The sequence below is a fragment of the Cervus canadensis genome, chromosome 10, assembly GCF_019320065.1.
Source record: "Cervus canadensis isolate Bull #8, Minnesota chromosome 10, ASM1932006v1, whole genome shotgun sequence".
Classification (NCBI taxonomy): domain Eukaryota; kingdom Metazoa; phylum Chordata; class Mammalia; order Artiodactyla; family Cervidae; genus Cervus; species Cervus canadensis.
The window spans coordinates 30390302-30412829 of NC_057395.1; the positions used below are offsets into that span (position 1 = coordinate 30390302).

The 22528-nt window shown below is 43.0% G+C and overlaps 1 protein-coding gene across 3 annotated transcripts in view; it reads right to left on the reverse strand.

Moving 5' to 3' along the window:
• The window catches only part of FRMD4A (FERM domain containing 4A), a 368918-nt gene that overhangs the window by 127992 nt on the left and 218398 nt on the right, over positions 1 to 22528 (reverse strand). For all 3 annotated transcript variants that reach the window (XM_043480351.1, XM_043480353.1, XM_043480352.1), the window contains exons 5-7: positions 20803 to 20887; positions 6755 to 6811; positions 5816 to 5838 (exon numbers count right to left, since the gene is read on the reverse strand). In XM_043480351.1, coding sequence (XP_043336286.1) covers positions 5816 to 5838; positions 6755 to 6811; positions 20803 to 20887 — 165 coding nt within the window. The remainder of the gene's footprint in view (positions 1 to 5815; positions 5839 to 6754; positions 6812 to 20802; positions 20888 to 22528) is intronic.

Here is a 22528-nt window from a genome sequence, read left to right on the forward strand (position 1 = left end):
AGCTGTAGATGGAGGGCAGCTTGCCATCATCTTTAAAGCAAGCATATGATAAGCTTTGCCTAACAGGTAAGCAAAATGTGACTCACAGATCTTTACATGGGATTTCCTCAGTACAAGCCTTTTTCAAGTGCTGCTTGCTTACTGGTCCTCGTAAGCCTTTCAATGATTAGCATGGCTTTCCTGATAGCTCAGTTGGTAAAGAATCCTCCTGCAAAGCGGGAGACCTGAGTTTGTTTCCTGGGTTGGGACGATCTCCTGGAGAATGAAAAAGCTACCCACTCCAGGATTCTGGCCTAGAGAATTCCATGGACAGTCCATGGGGTCACAAAGAGTCGGACACGACTGAGCGACTCTCACTTTTCATTAATACATCCGGTTATCTGTAGCAAAGATATTTCCAGGTCCCAACAGGTGGCCCCAAGTAACCGAGCTGTCCTGATCTGGTTTCTGTAAATCTTGTTCACAAAAAATTCTACAGAACCAATTTTACTTTTTACTAGTCCCTATTAATTTGTGCATGATTCTTTATATCAAAGGTAGTGTGACTTGGGAATTTATTTATTTTAATCTTATATAACTGTGCCTTGACTTATTTTTTTTAATTATATATTTATTTTTAAAATAACTTTATTAAAAAATAACTTTATTTTTTGGCTAGGTCTCCATTGCTCCATGGGCTTTTCTCTAGTTGTGGAAAGTGGGGGTTACTCTCTTGTGGCGATACACAGGCTTCTCTCATTGCCGCGGCTTCTCTTGCTGTGGAGCACTGGTTCTACGGCATGCGGGCTCAGCAGCTGCGGCGCGTGCACTCAACGGTTGCAGTTCCTGGGCTCTAGAGCACAGGCTCAAAAACTGTGGCGCTCGGCTTACTTGCTCCAAGGCATGTGGGATCTTCCCACATCAGGGATTGAACCCTTGTCTCTTGCATTGGCAGGAGTGGTAAGGACTCCTTACCACTGAGTCACCAGAAGCCCCAAAATATTTTTATTTATTTATTTGGCTGCCCTGGGTCTTAGTTGTGATATATGGGATCTAGTTCCCTGACCAGGGATTGAACTTGGGCTCCCTGCATTAGGAGCATGGAGTCTTAGCCACACTGGAACACTGGGGATGTCCTGGTAGCATAAAGTATTTTTAATCAATTCACTAATTTGGTAAAATGTTTAAAATGATCTTTTTTCCTTTTATTTGGTGGCCCACTTTCAGAAGGGCTGGCAGAAGGTAAAAAGTGAGGCTATTCTCAAAACCAGAGTATAAAGATTAGACACTAGGATTTTCAGTTAAGATCTCTTTAGGGACAAAAGCAAAAAAAAAATCAAGTTCTATAAGTAGTAACTTGCTTAGTACAGTATACTAAGAAATCTCCTATTAAATTAGAATGTAACTATACAATTTGAAAGTCCTGTTCAGTTGATTAAATTAGGTGTTCCCTGCATTAGCTTTTTTTTTTGACCTTTTAAAGATGAGAATATTATTTTTCTACAGAAATCCAATGTTTAAAAAAAATTTTTTTTTAAAACAAGAAAAGTCAGGGCTTGGCATTTAAACCACTGCAGAGGTTGTGGTGAATAAAGTACATATAAATCCTGGGAAATGTGTGTTAGCTAATGACTAATGCTCAGGAGAGATTATCAAAGGAGAACTGTTTGTTTTTAAAACTGTGTTGAGCCTTTTCACCCTAATATTGCCTGTGTAGCTGCCATGATGGACAGTTCTTAGGCTATTCAATTGTTTTTAAACAGAAATGCCAACTCCACTGATTTCCTCATTGCTGATGGACATTCATGTTTTCAAACATATGCATGTACCAGGAAATGAAATATGATAACTACATGCTGTGTTAAGGAAAATACTACAAAGGAGAAAATATTATTTTTAGATAAGATGATTTCCTCAACCTTTCACTATATCTTATGAATTTGTCCACTCTATGCTAGAATATGGACATGGGTGATATGTATTTCTTCCTGTTGTGAACAACACTTACCATCCATCTATTCCTCTCTCACTTTCTTTCAGCAAACTAAACCCAAGATTTCATTGTTAAGTTCAATAAAACAAGGAAGTGAACAATTCCATTAACTGGAAGGAAAAGGGGGTTACGTAAGAATCAGCCTTCAGGGGTCTGCTGAGCAAAGAGTCCAAAAGAAGAAACAGAACAGCTGTGAGTTTCACGAGAAAGAGTAGTTGTGGCTCTGGGCTGACCCTACATAGTTCTTAATCTAGTAAAGTAGTATCAGCACTTTCAACTTCTCCCTTTTGTTAAAAGAACACTTTTCTTCCTGTGCATCAAGGAACTTGCTCCCATAGATGTGGATTTTTTTTTTCTGCACTGAGCAGCTTATAGCATCTTAGTTCCTCAACTAGGGATTAAATCTGGGCCACAGTAGTGAAAGCTCCAAGTCCTAACCACTGGACTGCCAGAGAGTTCCCATAATATGTAGAGTTTCAACACTCATTCTACATAAATGTAATCTGTATCTATTCCCTGAAATGTAAATGTATAGGATAATAACATCCTGGGCAAAGTAACCTTTTAAAAAGGATGGCAGAGATTCAGGATCTTCAGGCTATGAAGGGGCTTCCCAGGAGGCTCAGTGGGTCAAGAATCCGCCTGCAATGCAGGAGATGCAGGCTTGATCCCTGGGTTGGGAAGAACCCTTGGAGGAGGGCATGGAAACCCATTCTAGGATGCTTGCCTGTAGAATTCCATGGATAGAGGAGCCTGGCAGGCTGCAGTCCATGGGGTCGCAAAGAGTAGGACATGACTAAAGTAACTTAGCACACACGCATGCACGGGTTATGAAGAGTTCCTTTGCCATCTGTGTGCAGCCATTCATTTAAAAGGTTATTGGATCTTCCAGATTCCAGGAGGTCTCAGAATGAAGCCCTGGACCACGAGTTATATAAAAGGCTTCCACAGTGCTCTGTGTGTTCTAAGCTGACATCTTATGTTACAAATATTGCTCAGGAAAATGCATTTTATTTACAGGATATGTATATAAATCAAAGGCTTCCCAGGTGGCTCAGTGGTAAAGAATCCACCTGCCAATGCAGGAGATGCAAGAAACACGGTTTCAATCCCTGGGATGATTGGGATCGGGATGATCCCATGGAGAAAATGGCAACCCACTCCAGTATTCTTTCCTGTAATATCCCATGTACAGAGAAGCCTGGCAGGCTACAGTCCATGGAATCACAAAGAGTCAGACACAACTGAGTAACTGAGCATGCATATAAGTCAAAGCTATTCAGTTAAACACAATTAAGAATGTAGAATCTGGCATTCATTATTAATAGAGCAAAAACAACATTCTCCAATACTAATTCTGAGAAGGGGACATCTAAAACACCTGATGTTCAGCCACCATATCAGATGAGGTCCACTTCAGTGTTATGGGGATTTTCCCAGATATGGATGGAAGATATTAACAAGGAATTTTGAATTTCTTCTCTGGTTCCAAACTCCAGGCCACTCAAGCATACTAACTGTGGACTCCTATGGAGAACAGTGTTTATCAGGGAATCCTATCTTCTGTGATGTGAGTTTTATGTTGGGAGATAAAGTGACCTTTTAGATAAGGTGTCTGACCTCTCCCCTCCCTTGACAGCTATTTCTCACTCCTGACAGCTGCTGCTACAAACAAACTTCGATGGAACACTTTGACAAATGAAGTCAAACCAGGGTCCTTTGTTTCTCTGCAGCCAACGAGCTGGCATTCCACAAGCTCATGAGGGGGCCATGAGTTACTGGAGGCCAGGCCTGCCCCCCTCACTGCTGGCCACCCTTGTGGCCCCATGTTCCCAGGATCTGTGGGGCCAGATGATGCTGTTCCTGGCTCACATTCCATCCTGTCAGGGGACTCTCAAAAATAAATAATATTTACAGCAGAGTTTAGAGCCGGTGAAAGAAAAGGGGGATAAAAGTACCTTCAGAGTGAGTAGACCAGACGATGGAGGTCATTAGATCTGTGGTTATTAAACCTTTTTTTCATGGGACTCCTGAGCCCTTTTTCAATAGATATGAACCTGAACTTATCAAGAGCCTCAGATGCAATGAAGGACATAAAAAACTAACAAAGAAAAACAGAACAAAGTATAGTTTCTAAATCCTGAAAATGTTTCCCTAAACCCATTTGGTCAATGGTTATCGACCACCTACAATGTCCAAGGTCTCCTGCTAGGGCTATAAATAAACCTTCATCCAAAAAAAATGGACTACCTCTGTTTCATAGCAAGAACTTGGGAAACCTAAATAAAAGGGGCCTGGAGGTCTCCTTCTACAAATAATCAAATTGAGCTGAAGGGACTATATTTTAGGAACAGGGGTCAGCCCACTGCAACCCACTGGCCAGATCCAGCCCCCTGCTTGTTTTTATGTGGCCTGTGAACTAAGAATGGTTTGGGGGAAAAAATCTTAAGAAAAATATCTTAAAACGTTGGGAAAAAGGTCAAAAGAGGATTATTTTGTGGTATATGAAAATGTATATGACATTCAAATTTCTGAGTTTATAAATAAAGTTTTATTGGAATACCGATATACTCATCTGATTACCTACTATCTCTGGCTGCTCTGCACTTAGAAAGGGAGAAGTGATTAATTGCAACAGAGACTGGGTGGCCTGCAAAACCCATGTGTGCACTATCTGGCCCTTTACAGAAAATGCTTACTGACCCTTGTTTTACATTGTAAAAGAATTTTTTTGCTTTTGCTGAGATATCTGAATGAGAACATATGCCTCTGCCTTTGTTAGAAAGCCTTCAAATGCATGGGGAATAGAGAGAAGGCAGCTAAGACCTGAAAACCTAGTCAGCATGAACTTGACAAAGCTGGAGAAGTAGAGGTAGATACCAAGTGAAGTAGGTTAGGTTACATTTACAGATCAGATTCCCCAAAGCATGAGAAAACATCCAAGTTCTTTATTAGAAAAGAAGTAGGGATCCATGCTTTTCATACCACTTTTGTTAATTTCCTTTCAATGGGCCAGAATCATATGCCCTGATGCTGTTTTCTTGTACATGAGGTTAATCTTTATGTCTCTAGGCCTCAATTCTAAAGAATGGGCTGTTCTGGAGGCTTCCCTCAGGGGTGTCTAGTAAAACAGAATTCCAGGAATGGTATCTGTTTTCGAGCAGACAGCTGTGTTGGTGGATGGTGACCACCCCCTATCTGACTCCACTACAGATCAGGAAAGACTGGCAATACAGCCCTGCTAGTCAATGGGCCATGCTTAATGAAATGAAAGATTGAGAATGAAGTTTGTGGGTCTACAGAGTTATTAAAGCAGGGCACAGTTTTCCCCACAGTTAAGTCTATTTTTGTTCTCTCCCTAATGTAATATCCAGGAAAGGAAGGAAAGTAGAAGTAGGGTATTTATGTTTAACACTTTCATTAAGGTATTTTTTAGAGGCTGGCATTTTGTCTGTTCAGGGTTGGAACTAAAAGAGGGGAAAAAAACGTCTAATGGCAGCCCTTTAGTAACTTTCTTTTTTTTTCTTTCAGTTTTTGACCGTGCCATGTGGCATGCTGGATCTTAGTTCCCTGACTAGGGATCAAACCCACACCCTCGGTAGTCTTGACCATTGGACCACTAGGGAAATCCCTAGTAACTTTCATTTGGTACCGAATATTCTCCTGCTATTACTACATCTTCTCTGCTTGATGTAATTTTTCCACTGACAAGTTGGGAACTGGATTTCATCATTAATATATAATATTAATAAACTGACCTCCTATGAAGAATAACACAATAGTTTCTTTTCATACAGATGCAATAGAATATATTTTTAAGCCAAAAAACTTAGGTAAACTCACCTAGAAAAATCTCCCTTTGCCTCCTGTAGAAGAAGAAAATTCAACATCAGTGACTCATTCTGATCCGTGTTACAGATTTTTAAATGCACTGTAGAATCATGAACTCCTCTATCGAATCATTCCAACTGACTGCTATTTTATCCTATCAGCTACGAGAATATAATTAAGGAAGGATGCATGCATTTACCACCTGAATAGGAGACAAACTTTAGAAAGTTCTATACACAGAAAGCAATTTATAATGAAAAGGAAAGTTTCCACTTCTAAGCCCTGATCTAACTTTTTCCACTGTAAAGATTCTGAACCCAGACATGTGTCTGGGTAGCACTATGTGTCTATGTCTTATGGTACTAGCTGTTTTGTCTTGTACTGTGGGGCTTCTGGGGGCGGGGGGGGGGGGGACCATGGAGTCTGTAATGAATCTAGCATAATGCCTGGAGCACAGTAGTTGCTCAATAAATCTTTGCTGAAGGAAAAAGTTAATGACATCATTTCGGTTCATTCTGCCAGTGTTTCTGATCTTGCCCTTGTGGCTAATATTCGGCGATCCCTCTTTTTCCACACAAGCTTAAAGGTATTTTCCTCGTCTTTCATGACAATGCTTCTCCTGGCAATTAAATTCTAGTTTTTTCACTTGACTTTCTCCAGTGACATGAAGAAGAGGGGGTCACCAGATGATCTCAGTTTCCCAATCTCAGGTTATACTCACAATTTTCCCTTGCAGAGAGATACTGTCTTAAAATTTTGGACAAGAACAGAGAATAGAGGAGACACTGTTTATTGCTATGGTATAGTTTCCCTAATAGCTCTTTCCTGCTTGTGGCTAAAAAATAAGGAGTAAAGAGCCAGTGGCTATAACAACTGCCATTCATGAGGTGTCTTATTCCTATTTCTTCTGTGTATGGCCCTGGAATACAAAGATGAAGGGAAACAACTTACCTGTAAAATATATGAGGCCAATTCAAACACCACTTCACTGTCAACATCAATCAGCTCCTGAAAGGAAAACCAAGTAAGATAAGTTTGGTACTTTAACAATGATTTCTTTATGATCTCCCCCGAAAGAGGAGAGGTCCTTCTTATCTGAGATGTTACCCAGAATCTCAAACACCCATAGAACATCTTTTCTGAATTACTTGGACCCAAATGCTCCCTGACATCATTTCTACAGCTCTTATAAGAGCTCCAATGGTCCTGTGTCTACACAGTCACTTCCGGGGCTTTATCTTTAGGTCTTCATGAGAAATTAAGGAATGGATCAGTCTCCAACTTTTTACAAATCTGTCAATCTGATTAATTGATGGATTAAGGTTACTTGATCACCACATGCATTTTTCTTTGTAAACTCTACTTCAGAACCAGTAATAAGACTTTGCTGGAGAAAAGGTTATGATGGAGTTAGGACTCTTTAAAGTTACATAAAGTTAAAAATACAGTTTCCCAGTTGTATGAGACACATTTCTTCATGTACTCAATACTTCAAGGTAGCTGTTGACTACCATGATGTCAGAGCAAAAACAGGCTCTTCACTCACTGCAGAAAGTTTAAAAACGTTTCTCTCAGGACTTCCCTGATGGTGGTCTAGTGGTTAAGAATCCATCTGCCAATGCAGGGGACACAGGTTTGATACGTGGTCTGGGAAGATCTCACATGCTGCAGAGCAACTAAGCCCATGTGCCACAACTGCTGAAGCCCGCACCCTAGAGCTGGTGCTCCGCAAAGAGAGAAGCCACCGCAGCTAGACTAGCCCTGCTTGCTACAACTAGGGCAAGCCTGAGCGCAGCAATGAAGACCCAGCACAACCAAAACAAGTTACTTTTCTTTGAATTGTAAACCAAATTCTGATTCATGGATTTTCTGAAGATTTTTGTGTGGTCCAGGACTTGCCCCTGTATTTCAAAACAATGCACTAAAGCACACCTGTATCTTTAGAGGGGAGGATATCCTGCAGGCTCCTTCAGGTTTAGGAATTTCAAAGATGGATAATAATGTTTGCTACCAAACTACCTAGGAGTGCGAGCTAAGAGAGACGTGGATGGATCGGGGACAATAATTCTTTATGCTTAACCAGCTGAAAGAGCTTTACGGCCACTGTAATTGATACAGACTGTCAGTGCTGGAGTGTGGAGGAATGCCTGGAATTGCAGTCCTGGGATTACCAGGTCCCATCTGAATGTAAATCATTTAACAGTGGACAAATGATTTAACAGAAACACTGTCCAGGGTTTCCACAATGGATCATTTCTACTCGCACTATACGCTTTTCCATTCCCACCAATCGACTTCCTGAAGTCACCAGTGTGTGCTTGTGGGTGTATCGGTGTGTGTGCTCTGTCAAACATTTACACCGAGGTTGCAGGCGATGGTCAACAGTGGCTAATAGTTAACATCCCAGGAGAGGCCAACTTAAAACCAACCATCAGGAACAGCCCTGGAACATGTGCACATGGTTTTTAGTTCATTACTCGACTCATCTGCTAAAGGAAAACATCCACACCTTTGGGGAGGGGACAAATGTGGGGAGGGTGGACGGTGGTCATTTTCTAATTGATTTGGTTTTGCACAGTCCATTCTGCAGTCCTGGGGGGAACTGCCATTCCCTAGTCATGGGGCAACATTAATTGTAACGTACCATTTTTCAGAGTCAAGCTACCTAAGATGCCCATTTAACACTGACCTGATTTATATGAATTCTTTCTTACCAACTGCATGTGTCCTTAGGGTAAATGAAAACTAGCAACTCTAAACGGGGTGAGTTTCCACCTTCTCTGTTCTTGACCATCTCCCAGTGAAGATATTAAAAACACTGAGAGCCAGAACGTGATCAGTAAGAGGAAGAAGGATTGAAAAATAAGGTGGCCCAGACATCCCCCCACTTTTGTAAAATCTGATGAGAAAGAGCTGCAGTATTCCTTCTCACCGATTCTGTTTAATATTGAGTTCAAGAATCACAGCATTAGGCTTCCCTGATAATCTACTAGTTAAGAACCTGCCTATCAATGCAGGGGACATTGGTTCCATCCCTGGTCCGGGAAGATTCCACATGTTACGGAGCAACTAAGCCCATGCGCAGCAACTACAGAAGACCATGTCCCTAGAGCCCATGCTCCACAAGAGAAGACACCACAATAAGAAGTCTGTGCACTGCAACAAAGAGTAGCCCATGACTGCTGCAACTAGAAAAAGCCTGGGAGCAGCAACGAAGACCCAGCACAGCCAAAAATAAAAAATAAATCTGAAAAAAAGAAAAAAATCACCACATTGTCTGTCCTCAGAGGAGTCAGTTCAGAGATCTAAATGGTGTTTATAAGACCCAATCTAGGACTGGGGAATGGGGGCCAGGGGAAGAGATCCTCCAACTGGGAAGAAAATTCTTTCCTACTATGCAATCTGCCCAGTTCCCTGAGGTCTGTATACAACACAAGGTTTACAAAGGATGAAACCTTCCCTTTTGCATCCCTGGCCCTGCCAGGTGACTTTTACCTTTAAAACTCCCCTGAGATGGAGCAGAGCTCTAGGCTTCCTGCCCACACCACACATTTCCCACTGTGCCTCGAACCCCGAGAGCTGAGTCCCCATGGGGAGGAGTGGACAGATGTTTCCAGGCGTCCACTTCCCACAGAACATTCGAGAGATGACTCCACCTTCCACCTTTTCCTTATCTGGCTTTTCTTGAACAGAGGGGGCTTCTTTCAAGTGTTTCTGCTCAAGCAGAGCAGATTAACTGAAGAAGACCACAAAGAGTGCATGCAAAAACCTTATGCTTTCTTGGGGCGCTGGGTTTTCCTTTGACGGAGGATGAATCAGAGGAGGATAGGGAACAGAAGGCCCTTCAAGGAAGGGGTACGGGTGTTTTCCCATCTGGCACCACCCACGGGCTGAACGTGCGACATTCCTTTGTGTCTCCAGGGCTCCGAGAGCCATTGGGGTGGGGGATCTGCAGAGCAGGGCTGTCTGCTGAGCTAGTCTTCCTTGGGAATCCAAGGTGGTCTGAAGGGCATGGAGTCATTTTCTTTTGAGATTCACTGGTAAGAGGGAGATGCTGATAGGAGGGAAAGTGATGTCACGGAGTTCACAGGTCCTTTGGATATGTTTTTACTGTATTGTTTTTTAGATGCTAAATTGTGTCTGATTGTGTCCAACTCTGTGATCCCATGGGCTGTAGCCCGCCAGGCTCCTCTGTACATGGAATTTCCCAGCCAAGAATACTGGAGTGGGTAGTCATTTCCTTCTCTAGAGGATTTTCCCAACCCAGAGATTGAATCCTGTGTCTGCTGTATTGGCAGGGGATTCTTTACCCCTGAGCCACCAGGAAAGCACTGTTATACTTTTTCTACTGAATAACGCATGCTGCTTTCTCTGATCTTTTGATACATGGTATGCAAAGACAAAATGTGACTCTGCAAGGGTGTGTGTGTGTATGTTCAGACAGGGCTGGGAAGATGATGCCACTTTCTCCCACTCCACAAGATTTTATCCCAGGTGATTAAGTCGCTAAAGGAAGAGGCTTGAGGTCATTTATCAGCAGTCTCAGAGTTAACAATATTCTCAGAAAGATTTCTACTTTGAGGGTCTCCGAGTGTTCCAAAGAAAGAGCCCCATGAGACCCCCAAGTGGCAGGTGTTATGGACATTCTCCAAAAGTCCTGAAAGCTGGAGGAACTCATCACGATTACCTTGCTCCGGGGACCTTCGTGGTGGTCTTCAGACTCAACTGAGAATCTTAACAAAAAATATCCCTCCATGGTCAGGAATGAGAGAAAGTCCAGCTTTCATGGAAGATTCATGAAAGAATTATACAGAAAAGATGATAAGCAACCACATGGTAGGTTGAGGAGATTTCCATGAGGGTGACCTCTGCAAAGTTCAAGCAAAACAACCTTCAGGGTTGTCCAATAGTTTTCCTAGTAAAATCTTCACCAATTGTAATAACCATCTTTCTTTGCACCCACAAAACGCCTGAAGAAGATGGTTTCCTGCCATCCTCTTTAAGACACTTTCTACTTTGGGACTTTGAATAAATACATCACTGGACCTCTTCGAGTTTCAGTTTTCTCATCAGTAGAATGAGGAAAACATTTTCTTTTCTTTCTTTCTTTCTTCACTCCTTCCTCCTTGGCCATGCCTTGTGACTTGTGGGAACTCAGTTCCCTGACCAGGGGTCAAACCTATGGCCCCTGCACTGGAAGCCATAGTGAGTCCTAACCACCGGACCACCAAGGAACTCCCAGGAGAACAATTTCTTTTTCAAGTACTGTACTGAGTCTGGTGAAGTGGAACTGTACAGGTGATGTGGACACTCTAAGACACACCACAAAGATCAAGTCTGTATTATTATTTTTTTTGTTCCCTGGTCTGAACTCCACAGAATCTCTGTTCTGTTCACAGTTTTGTTCATTTTTTTTTTTTTTAGCATTTATGTTTTAGAATTTATTGGAATCTTTAAGAAGACTTTAAAAAAAAAGAGGTGGGAAGCATTGTGCAAGTGTGTGTCTACACGTGTCTATATGTTGGTCACCGTGTATATCACCCCAGTGGGTCCTCACACCCACACTCAGCCTCGCTGTTCCCGGTGACTGCCCCGTCTCATTGCACAACCCGCAGTGGCTACAGGAAGGTGCCCCCAGGCAGTGAGGGGCTGGGGTGCAGGATGAGACTGATGTGGTCTTGCACAATTTCTCTTTCTGAGCCCTTTGCCAGATTTTCATCCATCAAGTCACTTCATGTTTGTCTGGGGCACTCGCACTTGGTGGCCTGGGGATTTCTCGCAGTGTCCACGGTATACAGTGCATTTCATGATCTTGAGGACTCTCTCCTATGGAGATCACAGGCACAGCCCAGATGATGGGTCTGTGTGAGTTTCTTTCTAGAGAGCTGAAGAGGGAAGTCCCTCTCTGTCTTCTTTCCCTTCCTCTCCCTGTCATGTGAGCACACACACCAAGCCGGCATGCATCCATCTAAGAGATAAGGACTGGGATTCTGTGAGTCTGAGATGAATGTTTACATTGGTTCCTTTGTCTTGTGGGACTTGATTCTGGGCTTTTGTTTCTCTCATCTTCAGAAGAGATATTATCTGCTCATTAGCAAACCTCCTGGAAGATCTTAGATAAAGACTGCTTATTTCAATTTCAGTAAGAAGATGGTACTTAGATCCAAGTAGCAAATATGGACCAGGGATGACTGTTCAAACTTTAATCATATGTTCTCAGTTCAATGGGGACATCTCAGCGCAGAAGGCTGGACAAGACCCCAGCACAAAGGAGGGATTTTAAGCTTTTTTTTTTTTTAACACGCTCTTCTCAATGGAGACATGTAGGCTCCAAACTTGCTAATTCCCTGAGCATTGACTATGCACCTGGTTCAGTGATACGTCAAGAGAAGATGATTATCAAAATGTACTTAGTGCCAACTTTTTCCTCCAACCCAACAAGACATATTTCTGTGCATCTTCAGATGGTGACCAGGGGTCCTGCCTCTTTGGTTATAATATTTGACAAGATACATTTTGAGATCAAGCATTTAAATGTGATGGGTGGATTTATTTAAAGAGTGGATGATCATCCCCTTCAGTTTAAACGTGAGATTCATAACAAGGCAGCTGGTCATCTTGACCAGTCCCTTACTCCACCCAACTTAAGTCAGCTGAAGATCAGATAACTCCTCCGAGGGACTGAATAGCAGTGTAAGGTCCTTCAGCCTGTGAGCCTCTCTTCCTGTCTCTTGGAAGGTATGTCACTGAAGACACCTAGAGGCTGGACTGCAGAGTTCTCTATTTCCTTATAACTTTAAGATCTACCATCTAAGGGAACCCTTCTTCCTAAAAATTGAAAAAAACACTTGGCATTTTATGACCTAGAAATTGTTGTATTGCAAAGCTTTTGAAAATGATTGCAGCAACTAATTTTTGACAGAAATCTCACTCTGCCAGTGGAGAATTCCAAGCAGGCAGGATTCCATCCTGAAGGTGGGGAAAGTGCTGGGATTAGAGTCCATGCCCACCCCATCGCTCCCTCTAGCATGACAAGTCCACTGTCCCCTGGCCAGACTAACTGATGGGCCTCTCCAGTTGACAGAGGAAGCCATATCCCAGGAGAGAGACGGCCAGATGGAAAGCCTGGCAGGAGGAGCTCTGGTTTCCTGTGTCGCTTCCTAGGAAACACACATCATCCCAGGCCCACTTCCCATGTGAGTTTTCCTAGGAACCAGACACACATTTCTGAATGAGTTTTATCCAACCCTTGGCCATAAATTTCCTTTCCATCATCCACCTGAAACACAACCAAGTTGAAAAACAACAGAAACGCTGTTGGAGCAAAATGGCCACATGGGGCATCAGTGACCCCTTTCTAAACCTCCTCCTGCTCCACTTAAAGCCAATACTTCCAGCCCTGGTCACTGGTGACCGGATTCTAACGTTCTGCATCCTGGACAGATTATGACTGTTATTTCCTGCTCTTTTGGTAGAAAATAGGGGGACTGAAAAGAAAGGAGAAGTGAGAGAGGAGCCACTGTAGTTATGTTTTCTGCCTCCTGGTGAAGGAAGAGTGGAGGGTGGGAGCTGGCATTTGTGGTTTGGGGAAAATGACAAGATAAATAAACAAAACACCTTCCCTCATTTTTGTGCTGTTGAAGAGACAAGAGGTTGGTTCTCTGGAGAAGATGATACATAGGAAGCTGGGATGAAGTGGGCAGAGAGAGCAGGGATTAAAAAGGAGGTCTACACCCCAGTGGAGGCCACTCCCTCCCCCAGATGCTACAGTGGGAGCTGACATCCCAGGAGTGAAATAAGGCAATGAAGAGTCACGAGAAAAGACCCCAAGCACTGATACTTGGGGTTCCCGCTGAAAGAACGAGCTTGCCACGGGACACAGACACAGGGGCCCATCTCCACCTGGGCAGTGGGAGCTTTTGAGGGTCTCACTCTTAGTTATGGATGGAAAGCCCCCTACATGAAAGGCAGAGTGCATGCTTGCTCTGTCACTTCAGTCATGTCTGACTCTTTGCAATCTCATGGACTGTAGCCTGCCAGGCTCCTCTGTCCATGGGATTCTCCAGGCAAGAATACTGGACTGGGTTGTCATGCGCTCCTCCAGGGGATTTTCCTGACCCAGGGATTGAACCGGTGTCTCTTATGTCTCCTGCATTGGCAGGCAGGTTCTTTACCACTAGCGCCTTTTGGGAAGCCCACATAAAAGACAGAGACCAAAATAAATCAACAGCAAACAAAAAGAACTGAAAAGAAACAGAATGTGCATGATAATTAATATTACTGGAGAGATAAGGGGATATTTGGTTCAAAGACAATAATAGGATTATATGTATCTAAAGAAAAATCAGTTAATATGAAGGAGTCTGAGAAATTCAAAGCATGATAGCAAAGGTTAATAGAGGAGATTAAAGATAACATTGAGGAAAATCTTCTAGAAAGTAGGGCAAAATGACAAAGAAGGAAAATAGGAGAAATGAGATGTCAAAGCAGGAGGTCATGCCCAGCCTCTGATTAATGGTGGCTCCAGAAGGAGGGCAGAGAGGAAACAAAGAGACATCATACAAGAAATAATACCAAAAACCTGCCAGAAATGAAGAGGAATACGAATCTCCAGACTAAAAGTGTCCATCTACACAACACAGTGGGTTTACCAAGACCTACTTCAAGGCACACCATCCTGCAATTTCAGATAAAGGGGAATAGAAGGAAATCCTAACAGATCCCATGGAGGTCATGGTGGGGGCAGTCCACTTACAGTGTCCACTTACAGACACAGACTTCCCCAGAGCAACTCTTGAAGACTCTGCTGCAACACCTGTGATATACTGAGAGAGGTCATTCTGTATTTTCACATCCAGTCAAACTATGAAATCAGATGTGAAGGTAAAACAAAGACTTTTTCAGGTGTGCAAGGACCCCAACATTTTACTTCCCATATACGTTTTCCCTGGATCAGTGCAGGACGTTCTCCAGTGAAACAAAAGTGTAAAAACACAGGAAGACCTGGGACCCAGGAAGCAAAGTACCTACTCCAGAGTTGGGGTGAAGGAAAGATGGGACAGAAACGAGGACATCCTGGGCTGAGGGCTGCAAATGAGGCTACATTCAGACAAGAGCAGAAGGACAGAGTGCTCCAAAAGGGAGGTCCCAGGAAGAACAACAAAGGCAACAACAAAAAACCCAGCCAAAGAGAGGAACAGATAAATTACCTGATGTATATGGAAATTAACGTCAGTAGACATTTGAAAATCTGTAGGAGCTTTTGGGGAAAAAAAGATGGATGGATAGAAACTAAAGCAAGTAATGGCAAAATGGCCATTACCTTTAGGTAAAATAACCGGTTGTCTATAAAGGAATCGAAACCCTAGGATGCTACTTGGGTTAGTCATAATAATGGTAATGCTGATGGGTATGTCTTTTGCCTAGGATTGTGGTATCACCACACTGAGAGAAATGGGAAGGGGAAAGTGTGGGTGGGTGCATAGGAGACCTCAGTCCTCACCTATATAAAAAATGGATAAATCAAGGAATAAGACCCTGTCCCAATTATTTAGAAGCAGAGAGAGGCAAATACCAGAAGAAACAGCTAAAATTGTTGGAAGTGGTGGGGGGTGGGCTCTTTTTCATAAACAGCCTCTTGACTTTTAAACTATATCATATATTACTTAGATAAGCATAAACATTAATGTGTTAAAAGTGGATGAAGGACTTCCCTGATGGTCCATTGGCTAAGAGTCTGTGCTCCCAATGCAGGAGGTCCTGGTTCAATCCCTCGTCAGGGAACTAGATCCTGCAAGCTGCAACTAAGATCTGGCCCAGCCAAACAAATAAATAAATATTTAAAAAAATAATAATCTTTTTTTTTTTAAGTGAATGAAATAAGTTGGAGGAAGCAGGAATGAACAGCTTATTGTATCTGAACAACGTAGATTTTGATTCTAGTACATTGTAGGAATTGCTTCCCAAGCCACAGGGAGGGTGCTGGGTCAGCCAGTATCAGCATCACTCGCCAGGGATGTGTCTGGCCCTGCTCTCGGGTTCCTCAAGTCGCAAGAGGGCAGTGTGGGCGGCACACAGAAGACTGCAGCCAGGAGGAACTTGGGTCTGCTTCCAAGGGAGCAATTCTACCTCAATGGGAGCTAATAACGTGCCTGGTGGGGTGCTGGCCACATTCACGTCTATCTCGCTTAATCTTCCCAAGAAGCTGGTGGGTTTGGGTTTTTTAATATTGTTATTCAACTGAAGAGGAAAATGAAGCTTGGAGACATCACAGAAGGTGTCCACATTTATTGCAGTTGCTAAGACGCAGAGGTAGGAAGGAACCCAGGAATCCAAATCCCTAATCAGAATCACTCTGCTCCAGAGCCTCCTGCCATCTTTGCATGTTTACAGTGGTGCCAAGCCTGCTCCACCACTTCAGGTTCCTTGTCTTTGACTAAGTTATTAACTCTCTCCAGCACCACTTTCCTCCCTCAGTAAACGCGATGATTCCATCTCACTTGTGAGTCTCGCATAACGTAATATATGTGAAAGAAATGTTTAAATGAAACAAATGAACTTATTTACGAAACAGAAAGGACTTAAAGATATAGAAAACACACTTACGGTTACCAAAGAGGAAACGTGGTGGTGGAGGGATAAATCAGGAGCTTGGGATAAACACACGCACACCTTTATGCACGGAGATAAAGCCTGAATATTCGTTGGGAGGACTGATGCTGAAGCTCCAATACTTTGGCCACCTATGTGAAGAGCCAACTCATTGAAAAAGACCCTGATGCTGGGAAAGATTGAGGGCAGGAGAGGCAGGGGACGACAGAGGATGAGATGGTTGGATGGCATCACCAACTCAATGGACATGAGTTTGAGCAAACTCTGGGAGATAGTGAAGGGAAGCCTGGTATGCTGCAGTCCCTGGGGTCACAAAGAATCTGATATAACTGAGCAACTGAACAACAACAATCACTATGATATATAAGACAGATGACCAACAAGGATCTACTGTATAGCACAGGGAACTCTACTCAATATTCTGGGATAACCTATATGAGAAAAGAACCTAAAAAAGAATGAATATATATATAACTGAATCATTTTGCTGTATACTGAAAATAACACAGCATTGTAACTATACTCCAATAAAATTAAAAGGAAAATTTTATATGCTGTGTCAATTATGCAAATAAAAATATTCTTTTTGATGATGAGAGACAGGTGGCCTTGTGACGTGATTCCATCTCCTTTGTCACCATCAGAAAAGCCATCTCCGGCTCACTGGCAGGACTCACTATGCTCCAGGACAGATGCTGAGAAGAGAGAGCGGGGGCCCTAGAAGGGCACTCAGGTCTGCAGGCAGGCTGATGCTATGGGCATCCTGGACCCTATATGTAGCTTGTTCCTAATGTATCACCTCCTCCACTTGGGGAACCTATAATATTTAGTTCTGGGAATTTCTTTTTATTTCCCGTTAATCCCAGAAACCTCTGTGATCATGATTCAGAAACACCGAAGTCATCACCTTCAGCTCAGCATCTGTGACTAGACTGAACTGAACAACTCTGAGAGAAACCATGTTTGCTCCCTTAACCCAGGGGCCTGGATAAGCACAATCTGGGGGCAACTTTTCACTTGCCAGGGTTGATGGCGATCTCACACCAGTAGCAACTTTCTAAGTATCTACTGCCCAAGTCTGCCCCCTTGTGGACAAGTCCTCACTGTTTCTTTCTTTCAAACGGCTTTCACATGGACTAAGCAAAGGCCATCAGACACTTGCTACCTATGAGATAAGTAAGGCTGGTATTATTTTCACTTTATACTGAGAAAATGAGGTTTAGAGAGAGAAAGAAAACCACAAATCCCTAGAACGACATTTAGCATCTTTGTGCTGCCATTTAGCAAAATCCCCAAATACTCTACCCAGAGTACCCTGAGCTTGAGCTCAGGTTAAGTCCTGATTCAGCAACTGTCAGCGAGTGAGGTTCTTTCACAGGGTGAATTTGATCACTACCATAGCCTCCAGGATTTTGAACACTTGCATTTTGTGGAACTATTTTGTGCAGTGAGGTGCTGAAATCATTCTAGAAGGAAAAGTGATGGCTGATAGACCATTTCAAGTCTCATGTGTGTGCTTCGACGTGTGGTGGGTTGCTGCAGTCCCTCAAAGCTGGGTTTAGTTAAGCAGGAAAAGTATAGGCAGCAGGATGGGAACTCCTTTGAACACAGCCATTGACCATGTCACAACAGGTGTACCTGGCTTTGAAGTTCTCTGTGGAGGGTTTGGCCGCACGGGCACAGTGCAGCCCAAAGGCTGAGCTCTGTGATCCTGAGTCAGGCTGCCAGCGTCAGCCATTCAGTCGATATGCAACCCTGGTGAATCTCATAACCACCCTGTGTCTCAGCTGCCTCACAGAGAAAGCTAGGATAAAGAAGAGTATTCACTTCAGAGGTGGTGCAAAGTTTCAGCCACATAACTTACAGAGATCACTCAGCGCCAAGCCCACCACGGTGCCACGAGAGTAGGTATCAGCAATCCCTCTCCCTGGCTGTTAATGAGCTGGCCTAAGGCTGCACTCATGAGACAGAAGGAGGTTTGTTGGCGGGTGCAGAGTGGGTCTTTACTTTAAATACATTGTCCTAGTTACGGTTCTCAACCCCAGGACGGAGTGTGTCCTCAAAATTTTCTGTGGACATTTTGGGTTATCGAGTGAAAGGAAACACTACAAGAATATGGGGAATTGGATGCAAGAGACTGTCCCACTCAATTAAGAACTGTCCCATGAAGAGACATGGCCCTAAAGAAGACGTACAAGTGGCCAGGGAGCACACGAGATGATGCTCAACATCACTAATCATCAGGGAAACGGAAATCAAAGCCACAAAGAGAGATCGCCTAACACTACTAGGATGGCTGTTTGTTTGGTTTCTTTTTTGAAAACCCAGAAAATAGTAAGTGTTGGTGAGGATGTGCAAATTTGGAATCTTTATGTGCTGTTGGTGGGAATATAAAATGATGCAGTCTTTATGGAAAGCAGTAAGGCAGGTCCTAAAAAACTGAAAAACAGAATTACCACATGATTGAGCAATTCCACTTCTGGGTATTCACCCCAAACAACTGAAAGCAGGGATATGAATAGAAACTTATAAACCTATGTTTTCCCAGTAGTCACATACGGATGTGAGAGGTGAACCTTAAAGGAGGCTGAAGAATTGATGCTTTCGAATTGTGGTGTTGGAGAAGGCTCTTGAGAGTCCCTTGGACATCTAGGAGATCACACCAGCCAATCCTAAAGGGAATCAACCCTGAATATTCACTGGAAGGACTGCTGCTGAAGCTGAAGCTCCAATACTTTGGCCACCTGATATGAAGAGTCGACTTACTGAAAAAGACCCTGATGCTGGGAAAGATTGAGGGCAAGAGGAGAAGGGGGTGACAGAGGATAAGATGGTTGGATGGTATCATTGACTCAATGGATGTGAGTTTGGGCAAACTCCAGGAGATAGTGAAGGACAGGGAAGCCTGGCATGCTGCAGTCTGTGGGGTTGCAGAGTCGGAGACGAAACAACAATGTTCATAGCCGCATTACTCCTAACAACCAAAAAGTGAAAGTAATGCAAGTATCCACTGATGGATGGATGAATAAACAAAAGGTGGAAAATGCATACAATGGAATATTAGCTGTAAAAAGGAAGGAAATTCTGACACATGATACAATATGGATGAACCTTGAGGACATTATGCTAAGTGAAATAAACCCGACACAGAAGGTCAAATATTGCAGGAGTCCCCTTATGTGAGGGACCCAGAATAATCAAATACAGAGAAATAGAAAGTAGGATGGAAGTTGCCAGAGAATAGGGAATTATTGTTTAAGGGATACAGAGTTTCAGTTTAGTAAGATGAGGAGTTCTGTGGATAGATGGTAAGAGTGATTGCATAAGGTAAACATGTGATACCTGTTAGGTGTTAATATACACTTATCAGTGGTTACCATGATAAATTTTATCACAGTTAAAAAAATGTCCCACTGCCATAGAGAACAGTGGTTGATAAGAGGGTTGGGGTGGGGAGGGATGGATTGGGAGCTTGGGATTAGCAGATGCAAACTACTATATATAGAATGGAAAAACAAGAGCCCTTACTGCACAGTGCAGGGAATGATATTCAATATTCCGGGGTAAACCACAATGGGAAAGAATACAAAAATGAATGAATATATGTATAAATGAATCACTTTGTTGTACAGCAAAGACATTGTAAATCAACTTCTTGTTCTTTTTCTGTCACTAAGTCGTGTCCGACTCTTTGCGTCCACACAAGCTGCAGTATGCCAGGCTTTCCTGTCCGCCACTAAATCAGCTAGACTTCAATAAATTTAAAAAGTTGTCCCACCCAAAGTACCAATAGCATCCTTTTGAGAGATACTTCCAGAATATCCAAAAATGATCAAATATACATGCATTTGGTTATAAGAGGCTCATTTATCCTTATGAGACCTAGTGCATTTGTCACACTAGTCTGGGTTTCCCTTCTTAGGTCACAGTTGCCAAGTTAAGGAGACTCCTAATCAAGTTAAGAAACACCTCCAAGGAGCCATAACATGGTTACAGGATTGGAAGGAGTCATGTTATAAACACTTGATAGCTTTAGCTCCTTGGAGTTCTCATTTATTTATAGCCATTAATTTAGAAATTACTTCTACTAATCAATAGAAGTAGTGGATGCAATGCAGGAGACCGGAGTTCAATCCCTGGGTCAGGAAGATCCCATAGAGAAGGAAATGGTAGCCCACTCCAATATTCTCGCCTGGAGAATCCATTGGACAGAGGAGCCTGTGAGGGCTATAGTCCATGGGGTCGCAGACTCGCACATGACTGAGTGACTAACACACTTTCTACTAATCAATAGCATCGCATTAAGGGCAGCAAGCTGGGATTCCCAGCTACAAAGGAGACTTTCAGATTTCAACAGAAAACTCCAAACAGGAAGAAGTAGTTCTTACCTTGTAGATGCAGGACTTGGCATTCAGGAAGAAAAGCTCGATGGTGGCATTGTCCTTCAGGTATGAGATGCTCTCAATATAGAACCTACAAGAGAACAGCTGCCAATGAACCACAGACACACCAGCTGATGAGCCAGAAAATCAAGTCTGAGTTACATGATCTGACTGGAGGATGAGGACTTCCAACCCAACAGGAACAAAAGAAAAAGTCATCAGTTCCTTAGTGCTTTTCAAGTTTTATTTATAGTGGATTAGGACCATCACGACTGACAGCCCTTTCCATAGCTAGGAGCCAGGTTTGCCGTCAGCCTCCAGGAGTAAACTTGAACTTGACCGTTTACTTCTATTTCCCTTACCTGTTTCCAATTTTTTTTTACAATGTCACTTGCTTCCATGACATTACTTTCTGTCCTAATCACTGTTAAGTGGAGTTTTAAAAGATAATTTCTTTTGCTTAGTCGAATAAAGGGCCTTATTTTTCTTTGAAATGGTTACGACAGATCTTCTGAAGACAGCAAGGTGGGATTTGACATCTCCACATCCAGAAGGCTGGGGCCGGTGTTCTTAACACTGTGATATTCATGAACATGAAGCCAAATGAAAATTGGATTCTTATGCAGATGAAGCTTATGCGATTTTTTTTCAAGATGACACATGCTGAAATTATTTAAGTTTGCATTCAATAAGTCTTTACAAGTTGATTCTGGAGTTTATTCAATTCCCTAATTAGATAAGGCACTTGTACTTGTCTCAGGATCAGCTGTACTGAGGGAGCCGGGATGACAGGGGAGAAGGAAATGATTGGCACGCAGAGCCTTGGAGGGGAGGAGGTTCTGAGAAGGGGTGACAACTCCGGGTGGAGGGGGGCTTGTGGAAACTGAAATGAGAAAAAAACAAGTGCTGTGGTCTTTCAGAACAGCATTAAGATGTGATGGAAGGAGTCATGGGGAGGAAGCCAAGAGCCTGGTAATCTGCGCCCAGGGCTGTGTGATTCAGGACAAGTAATGCTGGGCTTCTGCTTGCTAGACTATAAAAGATAGCAGGACACGGTCAGCAGTTCCCCACCTAAAATGTCTGCTGCTTTCAAGTACTGGAACCTAATTCAGATTAAGAGCTTCCTGGTGGCTCAGTGGTAAAGAATCTGCTTGCACGCAGATCCCTGGGCTGGGAAAATCTACTGGAGCAGGAAATGGCAACCCACTCCAGTATTCTTGCCTGGAGAATTCTATGGACAGAGGAGGTGATGGGCTACAGTCCATGGGGTTGCAAAAGAGTCGGACATGACTTCGAGACTAAACAACAAGAAAAACAGCAAAACCAACACACCAACATTGCATAAGGCAGACAACACGTTTGTGTAGGCTAGGGCAAGTCCACGGCATCCCACCTTGCAACCTCTGGTCTACAGCTAAGTAAACATCTTTGACCATTTCACAGATATGCACAGAGGCTGTTGTGATGAATACAACACAGATTCAGTTAAATTTGTGAGTAACTCCAGAGTAACTTCAGATATTAGTAGATATTTTCAATCCACAATATTAGTCCTACAATTACCATCTTGAAAGGTCTACAAAATTTTTGGAAATTACAATACTATCTTCATTTGTGCAAAGCCTGGGAATGAACAGGCTGGCTGATTACACCTTTCCCCTACCGAAAAAACAAAGCACTTGCCTCCTGCTTTTGGACCAAGCATTTTAGGTCATGAAGGTCTCCATAAAGG